A 16,658-nucleotide genomic window follows, 5' to 3' on the forward strand; every position below is an offset into this window, starting at 1 on the left:
AAACAGATTACAATAATAAATAAATAAACAGATTACAATAATAAATAAATAGATTACAATAATAAATAAATAGATTACAATAATAAATAAACAGATTACAATAAACAAACAGATAATTTATTATTGTAAACAGATTACAATAAATAATAAATAAACAGATTATTTATTAGTGATTATTTATTATTGTAAACAGATTACAATAATAAATAGATTACAATAACAGGCAAATCTCCGTTCTCTGGAGTTCTATTGTTGGATCAGATTTACTCACGGACTTGACTGACAGATGCTAATCATTTGTATTGATGTGTGGAACAAACGTTTATGGTTTGCGTGGGACTGGTTTTTCACATCGCTTATTGATGAACGTTGCGTGCTCATAAGGTCAAATATGTTCACTTGAATAATGATTATTTTTGTGACTGATATTGTTTGTATGATCATATATTTTGTTATTTTAATACAAAAAAAATGCAAAAAGAACACCATTGTTTTGGAGTTATTTATTTCAATGTTAAAGGTTTATGAAAAGTTTCTATTCCACGAATGACTTTTTTTCCACGAGTCCTTTGTATTGGGTCTAGACATGACAGTTACGGAGAAATCCAACATTTCTCTGGTAGGCATGATCTTCCTGGCGCCCCCTAACTAAACTCAGGAGTTAAGTCAAAACTGTTAGCGTCTGTGTGCATAATCATCTCCTCCTCTCCAGGTCTAGGCAGCGTCGTGAGCAGGAGGACCGAGCAGAGGGAAGGAGGGACTGGGCGGAAGGGGGCAGGGAACATCGTCAGGGTGAATACTGGAGAAGACAGGACGAGAAACGGTGCTGCTTCCTGTGTGGAAGCCATGCCCACATCAAGAAAGACTGCCCCCAGTACAGAGGACCTGCCTTTTCTTCACCTCCCTCTACTAGCCACATGAGGAATTTGAGAGAGAGAAAAACAGGTATGATGAATACTCGCAGAAACATTGACGTTCACTCACACGCCTGGTCTAACCCTAGTGTGTTTATTTGTCCAGGACTTCCCTCAACCTGGTCTAACCCTAGTGTGTTTATTTGTCCAGGACTCCCCTCAACCTGGTCTAACCCTAGTGTGTTTATTTGTCCAGGACTCTCCTCAACCTGGTCTAACCCTAGTGTGTTTATTTGTCCAGGACTCTCCTCAACCTGGTCTAACCCTAGTGTGTTTATTTGTCCAGGACTCTCCTCAACCTGGTCTAATCCTAGTGTGTTTATTTGTCCAGGACTCTCCTCAACCTGGTCTAATCCTAGTGTGTTTATTTGTCCAGGACTCCCTCAACCTGGTCTAACCCTAGTGTGTTTATTTGTCCAGGACTCTCCTCAACCTGGTCTAACCCTAGTGTGTTTATTTGTCCAGGACTCTCCTCAACCTGGTCTAACCCTAGTGTGTTTATTTGTCCAGGACTCTCCTCAACCTGGTCTAATCCTAGTGTGTTTATTTGTCCAGGACTCTCCTCAACCTGGTCTAATCCTAGTGTGTTTATTTGTCCAGGACTCTCCTCAACCTGGTCTAATCCTAGTGTGTTTATTTGTCCAGGACTCTCCTCAACCTGGTCTAATGCTAGTGTGTTTATTTGTCCAGGACTCTCCTCAACCTGGTCTAACCCTAGTGTGTTTATTTGTCCAGGACTCTCCTCAACCTGGTCTAATCCTAGTGTGTTTATTTGTCCAGGACTCCCTCAACCTGGTCTAACCCTAGTGTGTTTATTTGTCCAGGACTCTCCTCAACCTGGTCTAACCCTAGTGTGTTTATTTGTCCAGGACTCTCCTCAACCTGGTCTAACCCTAGTGTGTTTATTTGTCCAGGACTCTCCTCAACCTGGTCTAACCCTAGTGTGTTTATTTGTCCAGGACTCTCCTCAACCTGGTCTAATCCTAGTGTGTTTATTTGTCCAGGACTCTCCTCAACCTGGTCTAACCCTAGTGTGTTTATTTGTCCAGGACTCTCCTCAACCTGGTCTAATGCTAGTGTGTTTATTTGTCCAGGACTCTCCTCAACCTGGTCTAATCCTAGTGTGTTTATTTGTCCAGGACTCCCTCAACCTGGTCTAACCCTAGTGTGTTTATTTGTCCAGGACTCTCCTCAACCTGGTCTAACCCTAGTGTGTTTATTTGTCCAGGACTCTCCTCAACCTGGTCTAATCCTAGTGTGTTTATTTGTCCAGGACTCTCCTCAACCTGGTCTAACCCTAGTGTGTTTATTTGTCCAGGACTCTCCTCAACCTGGTCTAACCCTAGTGTGTTTATTTGTCCAGGACTCTCCTCAACCTGGTCTAATCCTAGTGTGTTTATTTGTCCAGGACTCTCCTCAACCTGGTCTAATCCTAGTGTGTTTATTTGTCCAGGACTCTCCTCAACCTGGTCTAATCCTAGTGTGTTTATTTGTCCAGGACTCTCCTCAACCTGGTCTAATCCTAGTGTGTTTATTTGTCCAGGACTCTCCTCAAACTGGTCTAATGCTAGTGTGTTTATTTGTCCAGGACTCTCCTCAACCTGGTCTAATGCTAGTGTGTTTATTTGTCCAGGACTCTCCTCAACCTGGTCTAATGCTAGTGTGTTTATTTGTCCAGGACTCTCCTCAACCTGGTCTAATGCTAGTGTGTTTATTTGTCCAGGACTCTCCTCAACCTGGTCTAATCCTAGTGTGTTTATTTGTCCAGGACTCCCCTCAACAGGAGGAAAAAAAGAAGCAACAACAAAATATGATTGAGTCCACAAGCAGGTCATTGTCCAAATATTTTACTGTAATTTCACAGAAACTTTTCAAAATCAATGTCAATGTTTTCAGTAGCTTTACATTACCCCATTGTGTTACCTTCCTTAAGCGTTAGTCCATCTCATCCCTGCTATCTTCCATAATGCTATATTGCATCCACATGTGTTCCAGGCAGTCTAGCCAGCAGACATATGGGTCTGTCTCGTCCCAGAAGGAGCCCAGTGAACTGAGGAGAGGGCGAGCGAGAGAGGCAGCTCTAGCCCCAAACCTCTGGGTTCTACTCTACTCCACTCCCTTTGAGGTCTGACCTCCAGTCCACCAGCCTGAACCTAGAACACCCGGAACTCAGAACCCCACCCGTTGGAACCCTGACGTGGAACCCCAGTGGATGGTGGCAGAGCCTGAGAGCCCAAATGGCACCCTAATCCCTATATATTAGACTACTTATCACCAGGGCTTTACGTTTGACCAGAGCCCTGGTCATAAGTAGTGCACTACATAGGAAATAGGGTGCCATTTGGGACATAGAGGGTATTTTATGTTTTAACTACCCCTCCTGCCTCAGAGGAACTTTTTAAAGTGTTGTATTGTGTTTTAACTGAAAAGCCATTTTGCATGCTCTAAGTTGATTTTTATTTTTTAAATCTTATTTTAAAAGTGATTATTTGTTAGATTTGTCTCGGACAATGACGTCCTCCCAAACACCCCTCTCTCTTCCACTTTGTCTAGTCAAATCCAGTTTGAGCCAGGCTGTGCGTTTGTCTGCTCATCTCTGTACGTGTGTGGAAATAAAGGGTGAATCTGTATTCAGAGGTGGAGGAACGGCCCTGAAACAACAGATGGGTTCTTTAGATTATAATGGACAGTTTTATATTACATTGTCTCCTCCATGCCAGAGTCTCCAAACATGGTAGCTAGCTAAAGATGAATTCCATTCTGCTTCTGCCTGCTCCCTCTGAACAGGTGCAGAATATATGGCTCTGTATTGGGTTACTAGAATCCAACCCCCATGTGTGTAGATCTGAGAGGACTGGATAGATATAAGCAATATGGTAAAACATTAAATGACAACCTAAGTCTATCAGAGGGGAGGGTGTGACACCATATTGCCTATATACCGAACCACTTGTCCTTTATGATCTACACCAGGGGTTTGGGTTGATTTTGGGGTGCAGGGAAAAACCGGGAACATGTTTTTTGTTTTTACGTTGCCTTTTTGTGGCCACGGTGCCTCTGATTGGTGGGCCTGGTAGCTGTAATGTCAGATTCTGTCCGCTCTGGTCTGGGATGCTCGTGTTCTGAGACCTGCTTTATAAATAAACTTTCTTTACAAAAAAAGAAACATGCCATTTTCATTTAATGTCCTGAAGATGTTAAGTGTATTTTTCTACCGTTGAAGTTTAGAAGAAGATAACATTACACAATGATCAGAGGTTAAAGGAAAATTCCACCTAAAAAAACATATTTTGGTATTTGCTTCATTAGTCCATTCAACAATCAAGTTTTTAAGATGTATAACTTTCAAAATCCAGAAATCATCCCTGTATGATGCATTTTTCTTACCATTTGGCTACATCATAAGATGCAAAACGCATTATACAGGGATGATTTTTGTATTTTGAAAGTTACATATCTTAAACTTGATTTACTGACAAGCTAAACATTTTTTATTTATTTTTCACTCATCCAAAGATATGAAGTTTCTTTAAAAATATTTATCCAATGCCTGCTATGTTTTTGGACGACACGGTGATGTCATCGCTGCTTCCTGTGCTCCTACCAGTGTTGCCATGTTTGCAGTTTTCATGCCATATTGGGCTACTTTGAAAATGATGTCGCGGGTTAAAATGTATTGGTCGCTTGTTGTTGGCTATTTCTAAGTTACGCCGCGGTCGCCATGACATTTCTCTTAAAATATATATTATTTCACTGTGACGTGTGTGAGTGAGAGAGAGAGAGAGTGAGAGAGAGAGTGAGGGAGAGAGAGAGAGAGAGAGAGACCAAACACTGGAAAACTATTTTGGTCCCACTACAGAGCATTACATAAATCCTCTCAGTTGGTGGTTTATACTGCATTCTGATGTTGACTGCTTAAAGAAAAATGGTATCAAGGGAAGTGCTTTATGCATGTTCAGTTCTTGGGGGGGGGGGGGGGCTGCCTGAGGGGAAATCTGAAATGGAAGTTGGGTAGCCTTGTATTATTATGAACGCATTAGATTGATGTAACAGTCAGATTAGGCTACAGGTAAAACAAATTCTACTAAATAAACACTGGCTGTGGTTGACAAACATTCAGTCCATATACATATTATTAACATTTCATTCCTCAGTAGTCTATCCCAGCAGGCTATTGGGGGAAACAAGCACTTCTAATAAACCCAGATTTGAGTCTGTAGCCTATGCCTATTGAAAAGTGAAGTCAATCTCGCAAATGTGCCATTTTTATAAGGGGTTGTCGTAACAGCACAATGGCCAGAAAATAGCCTAACATTTTTTTTTTTTTTAATGTTCATCCAAGTTTTTATTGCTCTGATTTTGAGATCCTCTGTCCAATTTTCATCAGTCAAAGTCTTGTCATATTTATCTATCGTTATGCACATGCGCAAAGGGGATTTATTTACAATTACAAACCTGGTTCGAGCCCTGAATGCTGATTGGCTGAAAGGTATGACGAAACGTTAGTTTTTATTGTACTAATTACGCTGGTAACCAGTTTAGAAATAAGCAATAAGGCACCTCGGGGCTTTCGGTATATTGCCAACATACTACGGCTAACGGCTGTATCCAGGCACTCCGCGATGCTGTTCTTAATACCGACGCCCTTAGCCGTGGTATATTGGCCATATACCAAACCCCCTTGTGCCTTATTGCTTAATCATAGCAGTCAAGCGAGTTAAATCAACGTCCATTGATGGAAAAGGATCTGGCTTGTTAATAAGGGACGATTATCTTGTCACATATTTAAATTCCTTTACGTAATTTGTGTTTTTATTTAACCTTTAACCTTTTTTTAACTAGGCAAGTCAGTTAAAAACGAATTCTTATTTACAATGACGGCCTACATATGTCATAGCTTGCAATTCTTATTTTGAGGAAACCCGAATTTTGCTTCTAACGACGTTACAAGTTACCATGATTTTTATTTATTTATTTTTATTTCACCTTTATTTAACCAGGTAGGCAAGTTGAGAACAAGTTCTCATTTACAATTGCGACCTGGCCAAGATAAAGCAAAGCAGTTTGACACATACAACAACACAGAGTTAGACATGGAGTAAAACAAACATACAGTCAATAATATAGTAGAAAAATAAGTCTATATACAAAGTGAGAAAATGAGGTGAGATAAGGGAGGTAAAGGCAAAAAAAGCCATGGTGGCAAAGTATATACAATATAGCAAGTAAAACACTGGAATGGTAGATTTGTAGTGGAAGATAGTGCAAAGTAGAAATAATGGGGTGCAAAGGAGCAAAATAAAGTAGGGGAAAAGGTAGTTGTTTGGGCTAAATTATAGATGGGCTATGTACAGGTGATCGTCCTTAATTGGCTCGATAACGTTATGGAAAAGGAGTTTATTGTATAGATGTGGCACCTCTCTTTGAACTGGTTTTCAGGCCTTTTGGGGAAGGGTTTGAGTGGTCATTGTGCTAGAAATATTTGCTTGACCTGGCAACCCTGGTTAGCACAGAGTTTCTAAACCCAGAGCAGAAACATATCTGAGATGCGAAACAGACCAGGCCGGGGTTTTGAGATGTCAATGAGAGAAGTAAAAAATAAAAATCCATAGTTTTACCTTTTCTTGAAATCTAAAAATGTACAACCTAGATTTGAGCCAATGTCTTAAATAGTTGAACAAGTAATTTTACTCAAACCTCGTGAAAATGACAAACTAACATTTTGCAGGCTGTCAGTTTGTCATTCTCACGATGTTGCGGAGTAACGTAAAACACTGACCTAAAACATTGTCTCAAATCTAAGTTGTTCCTTTAGATTTTCGAGAAAACTAATGAAGAATTGTCCACTTCCCTCATTGACTTCTCAAACCCTGGGCTGGTCTGACTGTCTGTTTCGCAACCTTTCCCGGAAGTCTCTCTATGTTGCGCCTCTGTGTTTAGAAACTCTGCCAAATCGGATATATAGACGGTAATAGGACAGGCGTGAGTAGATCAACTGCCCGTTCCGTTGTTTTCAATGTAATCTTGGACTCAGTATCAAGTTCTTATGATATACCTCAGTGATCTAGCCTGCCTAATGAACTTATTTGTTTGCGTTGCACACATTTTTAAAGGTGTCATACAGTGTCGTAACCTCAACTGGATTTCTATTGGCTCAAGCGCCTGTCAATCATTAAGTCACCATATTGTGGAATTGTTTGCATAAACCGCTGGGTTGGCTGTTTCCCGGTCATGCGCACACCGGTGTTTTCATGTTACATAAATATGTTCTGTAGCTGAAGCTTAAATAAAGATTTGTTATAAGTAAACCAAGATAGACCACAGTTTATCATTTCCAACGTGAACAAATGAGTCATAGTGGGCAGAGCCAAGCACGGCTTTTGGTACATTATTGTAAATGTCTACATGTTTCCGTTAGGGAACGACTACTCTGTGACTCAATTTACCTTTTAACTCCAAAATCAGCGAGATTTTGTACAACTTTTACAAAGGGCGACGTCTACAAAAATGTGTCGACTCTATTAATAACAGATTAAAAAAAAAATATTTATTCATTTTTTATTTTTAACAGAACTTTATTGAATTTAAATGTTTAATTGACGAGAGAAAGTCGGACCAAAATCCATGTCGTTTCATCTTCTTCAACTGTGTGCCAGTGGGCTTCCTCTCACTACCATATTTGGTAGTGGGTTGGAAACGCCCACCGGATACTTCCACATTTATACATCCGGTTGAACATCTGTGTCATTGTTCCATCTTTGACATGTCATTCCCCAACATGTCTGCCTCCATGGTGGCCCGGGCGACCGTCCGAGCAGTCACTAAAAGAAAGATATTAGCCACTAGAGCTGCTTTAACTCTGGTAAGTGTGTAATATTGCTACATTATATTATTTTCCTCTCCAAACACTTAAGTGTCGGTGAATACTGTTAAGATTGTTTGCTCCTAAATTACAGAAAGCGAGCTGTCATGTAAGGTAGATCGCTATGTCCTGGGCTTTTTTTTGTTTTTGGTGTCACTAATCATGTGTTTAAATTAAATTCTCATAATCCTAGTTAGCCGATTAAACTCAACGTTTTTATAATGGAGTTGATGACCGACTGGAGCTCCGACGCCACAAAATTACGGTTTTATATCACTAGTTTGTATTATATATATATATGCACATAAATACAAACTAGTGATTTCAGCCCCGTTATTTATTTGGTGTTGAAATGTGGTTTTTGATAGTTTCGGAGCGCCACACTACCTGCTCTTTAATCCGATAAATCCAAACTAAATTTCGGATTGAGGTTTTTCAAAAAATGATTTGTGGTGGTGATTTGAGAACTGTGTGTTTTTTAATTAACTAGGTAACATAACTAGTGTGCTAATATCGCTAACTACCGAGCAAATGATTAGGAATACACTAGTTTTTAATCTAGTTATAGTAGCTACGTAAAGACATTTGTGTCTCATGTCCAAAGACACAGCCAGCTGGTTCCGCAGCAGAAACACTTTCTTACATAATGTTAGCCAGCTTGTTAACTGTCTGCAGACACGGTTTGGAGATAAAGGCCTCTGTGACCTTGTGATTAAGTAGCTCAGCTCATTGTAGCTGCTGCTGGATAACTCAGTCCCACTGGGGAGTTGACATAACAATAAATTACATGGTTATGAGACAAAATACCTCTTACATTAACAACTTAGAATGGACTTGTAATTATATGAGATCATAGGCCTGCAAATCTTTGTTACCTACTTGGTGTAGAGAGCTGTTAGGTGTCCAAGTAATGTAGATGTCACAATTATCTGAGTTTGTACCGAAAGATGTAGCCAATTAAATACACTATCATTATAGAATATGCATTAAATGCATATTCAAATTGCAACGTCTGCCTATGCTACACATATTGTCTCAATAACATTTTATATTTTTAATACCATCAAACACTAAGTTAGACACAGGCTACCTAATTTCTAAAATAGGCCATCGCTCATCATGAATAGTAATTCTTTACGTTTTACTGGTAAAACGTCTGATAAGAGACGTATCTAATAAATGTAAATGAATCAATAAACCATGATGAATTATTAGTCATACAGCAGGTTTAATGAATAATCAATGTAAGGATTAATGTAGGGATCGATTAGTCTGATTAGTTCCGGAAAGTCCAGGAACCATTGGAGAGGGAAAGAAATGTGTGTATGCAATTAGTATAGAGAGATAGAGGGGCAGATGGTCAAGGGAGTAAAAGCTTCAAAGAGTTCTTGAACCTTGAGGGAAAAGAACTGGCTGAGCTCTGGATAGTGATAAACAGCGTGAGAAGTTTATGGGGGATGCAGGTCACCAACGGATTGTGTGTAAATGCATGTGCGTAAGTAAGCAAGAACTATATAATGACTGTTTTGTTATCCTGACCTCAGAACGTTCTCTGAATAAAGCTACAGGAACCTTTTGCAGAAAGCTGAGTCCTTGCCTAATTATTATAACCCATTGTCTTACAAACCTTGGGCATTAGTCAAGGCGAATTGATTATTGATTATTATCATCTAGATATAAAATTCTTTTAACAACGTCCCAACTGAATCTCCATGTCAATCATCTGATCTCAATCCATTTAATGTGAATATGCATTTAGGTCTTCTTAAATAACTTACATTTTGTAGATGGTGTTAAACTATTAGTCTTTTTTGTATTTTGTTTCAATCAACGCAGATATTCTGCTTCAGCTAACCATCTTAAAATCTCATTAGAAATGAGGTGTGTTTGGTGTAACAGTAACGTTATAGGTCTACTATGCTATTATAGTAAACAAAAAAAATAAACTAATCTTGTAAAGTTTTGGTTTCATGGAGCTGAAATAGAAGATCCCAGAAATGTTCCATAAGAACAAAAAGCTTATTTCTCTCAAATTTTGTGCACAAGTGTGTCTACATCCCTGTTAGTGAGCATTTCCCCTTTGCCAAGATAATCCATCCACCTCACAGGTGTGGCATATCAAGAAGCTGATTGAACGGCATGATCATTACACAGGTGCACCTTGTGCTGGGGACTTTTTATTTTCACAATCACAATGCCACATATGTCACAAGTTTTTTGAGGGAGTGTGCAATTGGCCTGCTGGAATGTCCACCAGAATTGTTGCCAGAACATGTTCATTTCTCTACCATAAGCCACCTCCAATGTCGTTTTTGAGAATGTGGCAGTATGTCCAACTGGCTTCACAACCGCAGACTACATCTAACCACACCAGCCCAGGAGCTCCACATCCGGCTTCTTCACCTGCGGGATCATCTGAGACCAGCCACCCGGACAGCTGATGAAACAGCCAAAGAATTTCTACAAAAACTATCAGAAACAGTCTCAGGGAAACTCATCTGCGTGCTCGTCGTCCTCACCAGGGTCTTGACCTGACTGTAGTTCGGCGTTGTAACCGACTTCAGTGGGCGAATGCTCACCTTCGATGGCCACTGGCACGCTGGAGAAGTGTGCACTTCACAGATGAATCCCGTTTTCAACTGTACTGGGAAGAAGGCAGCATGTCCAACCGGCCTCACAACCACAGACCACGTGTATGGCGTCATGTGGGCGAGTGGTTTGCTGATGTCAACGTTGTGAACAAAATGCCCCGCGGTGGGGTTATGGTATGGGCAGGCATAAGCTACAGACAACCAACACAACTGCTTTTTATAGATGGTAATTTGAATGCACGGAGATACCGTGATGAGATCCTGAGGCCCATTGACGTGCCATTCATCCACCGCCATCGCCTTATGTTTCGGAATGATAACGCAAGGCTCTCTGTGTGAAGGAGATGTGTCGCGCTGCATGAGACAAATGGTGGTCACACCAGATACTGACTGGTTTTCTGATCCACACCCCTACCTTTTTTTTAATAGTATCTGTGACCATCAGCTGCATATCTGTATTCTCAGTCATGTGACATCCATAGATTAGGGCCTAATTAATTTAAATTGACTGATTTCCTTATGAACTGTAACTCAGTAAAAATCAATGAAATTGTTGCATGTTACATTTTAATATTTTTGTTCAGTGTTTGTGACAGTCTTGTGGCTATACTACAATGGGATGCAAGGAGTTAAAGTCTCAGATTAGTCATATCTATCTGGTATCAGAGATTCCTAGAGTTGCCGTAGGAAGATTGGGGCGTATGATACTGTAATGGTCTGTGTAGTCAACCCTTCTGGTCTCTCTTCCAGACTCCCTCTGCTGTGAAGAGGATCAGGACTTTACTGGAGGGTAAACCAGAATACGTGAGTATCCCTCCAACTCTGCTCCTGGAGAACTCTTTCATAGCACGCTTTTGTTCCGGCCTAGTACTGTGTCCAGATTGGTCTGAAGGTGGGTGTGAGGGGTTATGGGTAGTGGTATAATGGTGGTTGTTGTGTTCCAGATTGGTCTGAAGGTGGGTGTGAGGGGTAACGTTATAACGGTGGTTGTGTTCTAGATTGGTCTGAAGGTGGGTGTGAGGGATTATGGGTAGTGGTATAATGGTGGTTGTTGTGTTGTAGATTGGTCTGAAGGTGGGTGTGAGGACACGGGGCTGTAACGGTATGACCTACACTCTGGACTTCACCAAACAGAAGGATCAGGCTGATGAGGAGGTGCTGCAGGACGGTGAGCAAATGACATTATCCCAACGTTATCCCAACGTTTAGAGTTACATCCTCATTGGACCACTTTGGAAAACATGAATGTTGTTGAGTTATCCTCATCTTGTCATGATGTGTTATTTCACCTACAATCTAAATGAAATCCCCAACATTATGTTGAAATGTTCTTATTAACATAACTGATGTATTATTATTGCTGTAAAATACAAAGTTGTGGTTTACTGTAATGTTACAATGTCTCCGTGCGCTCCTAATGTTGCTGTAAAATATTTTTCCATTTTAAAAAGCAGTTTATTGAGTTACAGGCAAACTAGGCTTTGATTGTAAGGGATGGAAACAAAATCATCTCTTTTTTAATACATTTTCACCATAAACAACACAAGTCACTAACATCCTGCTGTTCATGGGTCAATGTTGCCGTAGGCCTACTGCCTCGGGTCAATGTTGCCGTAGGCCTACTGCCTCAGGTCAATGTTCTTTGACGTTAAGGTGCTACAGATAGGATTGTTAAGAGTTTTTGCGTTGTAATTTCAGAATCTGTAATATATCTGCAGTAATTGTGGAATTATAGTTTAACGTAGCCGCCAGTGTTGTCATTGTCTGGGATAGTAACCTATTGATGTCTGGGATAGTAACCTATTGACGTCTGGGATAGTAACCTATTGACGTCTGGGATAGTAACCTATTGACGTCTGGGATAGTAACCTATTGACGTCTGGGATAGTAACCTATTGACGTCTCCCACCGGAATGGAATCTGTCAAAATGGGAAAGCTGTTCTGGCTTTGGCTGTGTTATCTAGTGGAAATCACTCGAATCATTTCCTGGTTGCAAAAATTCTATATTGTTTGTTCAAGCCCTGAATCATGTCGGGAATAATTTCACCGTCTCTAAATAGCAACAAAAAAAAACAGTTTGAAGCTGGGTTATTTTTTTCCACCAGCTTCTAACATCAATTTTTTTTTTAAATGCTATTGAAAATATTCCACAGCGATCTAGATGGTACAATGCTGCGCTTAAAATGTGAAGAAATAAGTTCAGAAACATTTTAAGGTAACCATTCTGATCTGTTGCATCAGACTCATTGGCGTTTGAAACATTTTGTACCATGCATTCGGAAAGTATTCAGACACCTTGACTTGATCCACATTTTGTTACATTACAGCCTTATTCTAAAATGGATTAAATAAAAAAAAATCTTACATCAATCTACACACAATACCCCATAATGACAAACTGAAAACAAGTTTCTAGAAAAGTTCAAATGTATTAAATAAAAAACAGAAACAACATTTACATCCAGACCCTTTGGTATGAGACTGGAGATTGAGCTCAGGTGCTTCCTGTTGCCATTGATCATCCTTGAGATGTTTCTACAACTTGATTGGAGTCCACCTGTGGTAAATTCAATTGATTGGACATGATTTGGAAAGACACACACCTGTCTATATAAGGTCCCACAGTTGACAGTGCACGTCAGAGCAAAAACCAAACCATGAGGTGGAAGGAATTGTCCGTAGAGCTCCAAGACAGGATTGTGTTGAGGCACAAATCTGGGGAAGGGTACCAAAAAAAGCCTGCATCATTGAAGATTCCCAGAACAGTGGCCTCCATCATTCTTAAATGGAAGAAGTTTGGAACCACCAAGACTCTTCCTAGAGCTGGACACCTGGCCAAACTGAGCAAATAGGGGAGAAGGTCCTTGGTCCTGACAGAGCTCCAGAGTTCCTCTGTGGAGATGGGAGAAACTTCCAGTAGGACAACCATCTCTGCAGGACTCCACCAATCAGGCCTTTATGGTAGTGACCAGACGGAAGCCACTCCTCAGTGGGGATGTTTTTCAGCGGCAGAGACTGGGAGACTAGTCAGGATCGAGGGAAAGATGAACGGCGCAAAGTACAGAGAGATCTTTGATGAAAACCTGCCCCAGAGCGCTCAGGATGTCAGACTGGGGCGAAGGTTCACCTTCCAACAGGACAACGACCCTAAGCTCACAGCCAAGACAACGCAGGAGTGGCTATGGGACAAGTCTCTGAATGCCTGATCAAACATCCCTGGAGAGACCTGAAAATAGCTGTGCATCCAACCTGATAGAGCTTGAGAGGATCTGCAGAGAATGTTTTTTTGCTTTGTCATTATGGGGTTTAGTGCGTAGATTGATATTTTTTTTTTTTGGGGGGGGGGGGTACAATTTAATCCATTTTAGAACGTAATGAGGTGTGGAAAAAGTCAAGGCTCTGAGTACTTTCCGTTTTGTAGCGCTTATAATGTGAATAAGTTGTTCAGTAACGTTTTAAGCTGAACGCTCTGATCTGTTGCATCAGACGCTGCTTTAAAAAAAAAAAAAAACTTTTTACAAAATGTAGCCTGCTGGTTGTATGAATCTGGGATCTGTCGTCCCACCACTGTCCCAGAGTCTGTTTTTTTTTTTTAGAGTAGGCCATTTCTTTCTCAACAAGCTGACCAATACAATAGGTTAACTTTTCTACTGTAGAGGATAGTATATTTACATTGGCTAGTGATTTTTGCTGTTTGTTACTCATCTTGTTGGCTGAAGAAAAGTAAATGTGGACAGTTATTCTAACATGTTCAAAGTGCACTTCATAATTGGTTTAAGAAGGATCTTGTTGTTTCCTTGACTTGGATGTTCTGTTTTAATATAAATTACCATATTCGAAAGGTGATCTGTCATTCTGAGCACCGTTGGTGGACGCCCTAATCCGTTTACTCACCCAAAGCATATGGGTAAAATTTTAAAAATGCTGCTGGGAAAATGTCCTGCGCCACATTTTCGCTAACGGAAACCTTGGAACAGCAGAATGTGTTGCATTTATAAAAGGTCTTTGAGGAAACGCGTGCGCTTAAAAGGGTCCATCCAGTGAAGAAATGGAAATATGTTTAACGGTGCTAAAATAATTTACAGCATTTAATGTCACGCATTAACTTTGACAGCCTTAATAATAATAATTAGTCGTCTCCTACAGGTGTCCGTGTATTTATAGAGAAGAAGGCCCAGCTCACTCTGCTGGGGACCGAGATGGACTTCGTGGAGTCCAAGCTGTCCAGTGAGTTCGTCTTCAACAACCCCAACATCAAGGGCACCTGTGGCTGTGGAGAGAGCTTTAACATGTGAGAGGGCTTCCCGCTGGGACCTGGCCTCACGACACAGCCAAACGTCATCCTCATACCCATACTCACCACCCACAAACCCCACACACACACATCTCACACACATCTCACACCGCCCTTCCCTTCCCTACCTGGAGGCCTGTGAGTGAAGTGAATAAAGGCCTGATGGACACAACGTGAGAGAAGGATTGTGGTGTGGAGTTCTCTGAGACAGACATGGGATGTTTCTGTGCTGTTACAGAATGAGTTGTGTTGCTGTGGGTCTTGTGACGGTGTACTGTAGGGCTAATATCTATCTAAACACTGGGCTGTGACATGCTGAGCCCCCTGAAACCTTGTTCCATAAACATGCATGTGGTTCTGGCAGTAACCATAGACACAGTACCTGAGGGACTTGGAGAGCTGCCAAAGTAAAGGGAACGCCAACGTAAAATATCTTAATAGGGCGTTGGGCCTCCACCAATCAGAACAACTTTAGTACATCTTGGCATAAATTCTACAAATTTCTATTGGAGGGATGAGACACCCATTCTTCCACGAGAAATTCCATAATTTGGTGTTTTGTTGATGGTGGTGGGAAACGCCGTCTCAGGCGCCACTCCAGAATCACCCCGTAAGTGATCAATTGGGGTTGAGATCTGGTGACTGAGACGGCCATGATTTACATTTGTTTTCATGCTCATCAAACCGTTCAGTGACCACTGCCATCCACAAGGCATGAAAACAAATGGTCCACCCAAAATTTGTATACATGACCCTAAGCATGATGGGATGTAAATTACTGAATTAACTCAGAAATCACACCACTGTGTGGAAGCACCTGCTTTTCAATATACTTTGTATCCCTAATTTACTCCAGTGTTTCCATGATGTTTGGTAGTTACCTGTAGGCTGAATAGTCGCGTAAAGCCAAGGACATGTTGGGCGTGTTTGATGGGTGATGCTAAAGTCAACGACTGTAGTAGACAAGTCGAGGAAGCAGCATGACATGGAGAAAAATGGAGGTCTGTGACCGACTCAATAGTGCTGCCCATGCTAACTCAATTTTAAAGTAGTCCATTTTCTTCATTGGCTTGGGCCTCCCAAGTGGCGCAGCGGTGCCAAGAGTGTGCAAAGCTGTCATCAAGGCAAAGGGTGGCTATTTTGAAGAATCTCAAATATATTTTGATTTGTTAACACTTTTTTTTTTTTGGTTACTACATGATTCCATATGTGTTATTTCATAGTTTTGATGTCTTCACTATTATTCTACAAGGTGGAAACTAGTAAAAATAAAGAAAAACCCTGGAATGAGTAGGTGTTCTAATACTTTTGACCGGTGGTGTATATATGTGTGTGTATAGGCTTATAAAGAAAGAACTGAGCATACAAAACATTAGGAACACCTTCCTAATATTGAGCTACACCCCAGAACAGGCTCAATTTGTCTGGACAAGGACTCTGCAAGGTGTTGAAAGCGTTCCACAGGGATGCTGGCTCATGTTGACTCCAATGCTTCCCACAGTTGTGTCAAGTTGGCTGGATGTCCATTGGGTAGTGGACCGTTCTTGATACACACAGGAAACTGTTGAGTGTGAAAAAGCCCAGCAGCATTGCAGTTCTTGACACAAACCAGTGCGCCTGGCACCTACTACCATACCCCGTTCAAAGACACTTAAATATTTTGTCTTTCCCATTCACCCTCTGAATGCTTAAAAATCCTTCTTCAACCTGTCTCCTCCCCTTCATCTACACTGATTTGAAGTGGGTTTAACAAGTGACATCAATAAAGAATCATAGCTTTCACTTGGATTCACCTGGTCAAATCTGTCATGGAAAGAGCAGGTGTTCCTAATATTTTGTACACTCTGTGTATAGCTATATAGGCTGTGTGCTGTGAATACTACAGATTTGTAACTAGTGTACAGTTGGTGATGCGTCGACTAGAATAAATAGATTTTAAATCTGTGATTAGTCTCCTTGTCATTTCTACTGTTTCTGTCTCAGTAAAACATTGAAT

General features: G+C 40.8%; 2 protein-coding genes across 3 annotated transcripts in view; both read left to right on the top strand.

Moving 5' to 3' along the window:
* Nucleotides 1–4,080, top strand: part of tut7 (terminal uridylyl transferase 7) — a 48,021-nt gene extending 43,941 nt beyond the window's left edge. Inside the window, exons 27-29 of one of the 2 annotated variants that reach the window (XM_045695450.1) lie at nucleotides 713–945; nucleotides 2,683–2,744; nucleotides 2,910–4,080. In XM_045695450.1, the coding sequence (XP_045551406.1) occupies nucleotides 713–945; nucleotides 2,683–2,732 (283 nt within the window). In that variant the 3' untranslated portion in view covers nucleotides 2,733–2,744; nucleotides 2,910–4,080. Of the gene's footprint in view, nucleotides 1–712; nucleotides 946–1,065; nucleotides 2,745–2,909 lie in introns of those variants that run through there. The other variant, XM_045695449.1, reaches the window with a different exon arrangement.
* Nucleotides 4,081–7,638: 3,558 nt separating this feature from the next.
* Nucleotides 7,639–16,609, top strand: isca1 (iron-sulfur cluster assembly 1). The gene is made up of 4 exons (XM_014143571.2): nucleotides 7,639–7,776; nucleotides 11,118–11,171; nucleotides 11,430–11,535; nucleotides 14,515–16,609. The coding sequence occupies exons 1-4, from the start codon at nucleotides 7,678–7,680 to the stop codon at nucleotides 14,661–14,663; spliced, it is 408 nt and encodes a 135-aa protein (XP_013999046.1). The 5' UTR covers nucleotides 7,639–7,677; the 3' UTR covers nucleotides 14,664–16,609.
* Nucleotides 16,610–16,658: the final 49 nt, after the last annotated feature.

This window comes from Salmo salar, chromosome ssa15 (genome assembly GCF_905237065.1).
Source record: "Salmo salar chromosome ssa15, Ssal_v3.1, whole genome shotgun sequence".
Taxonomy (NCBI): domain Eukaryota; kingdom Metazoa; phylum Chordata; class Actinopteri; order Salmoniformes; family Salmonidae; genus Salmo; species Salmo salar.

Bases quoted from the DNA above. Each gene is read 5' to 3' on its own strand.
- isca1 (XM_014143571.2), top strand. From the start codon at position 7,678: ATGTCATTCCCCAACATGTCTGCCTCCATGGTGGCCCGGGCGACCGTC. The intron at 7,777-11,117 runs GTAAGTGTGTAA...TCTCTCTTCCAG, and splicing joins CTAGAGCTGCTTTAACTCTG to ACTCCCTCTGCTGTGAAGAG. The intron at 11,536-14,514 runs GTGAGCAAATGA...CGTCTCCTACAG, and splicing joins TGAGGAGGTGCTGCAGGACG to GTGTCCGTGTATTTATAGAG.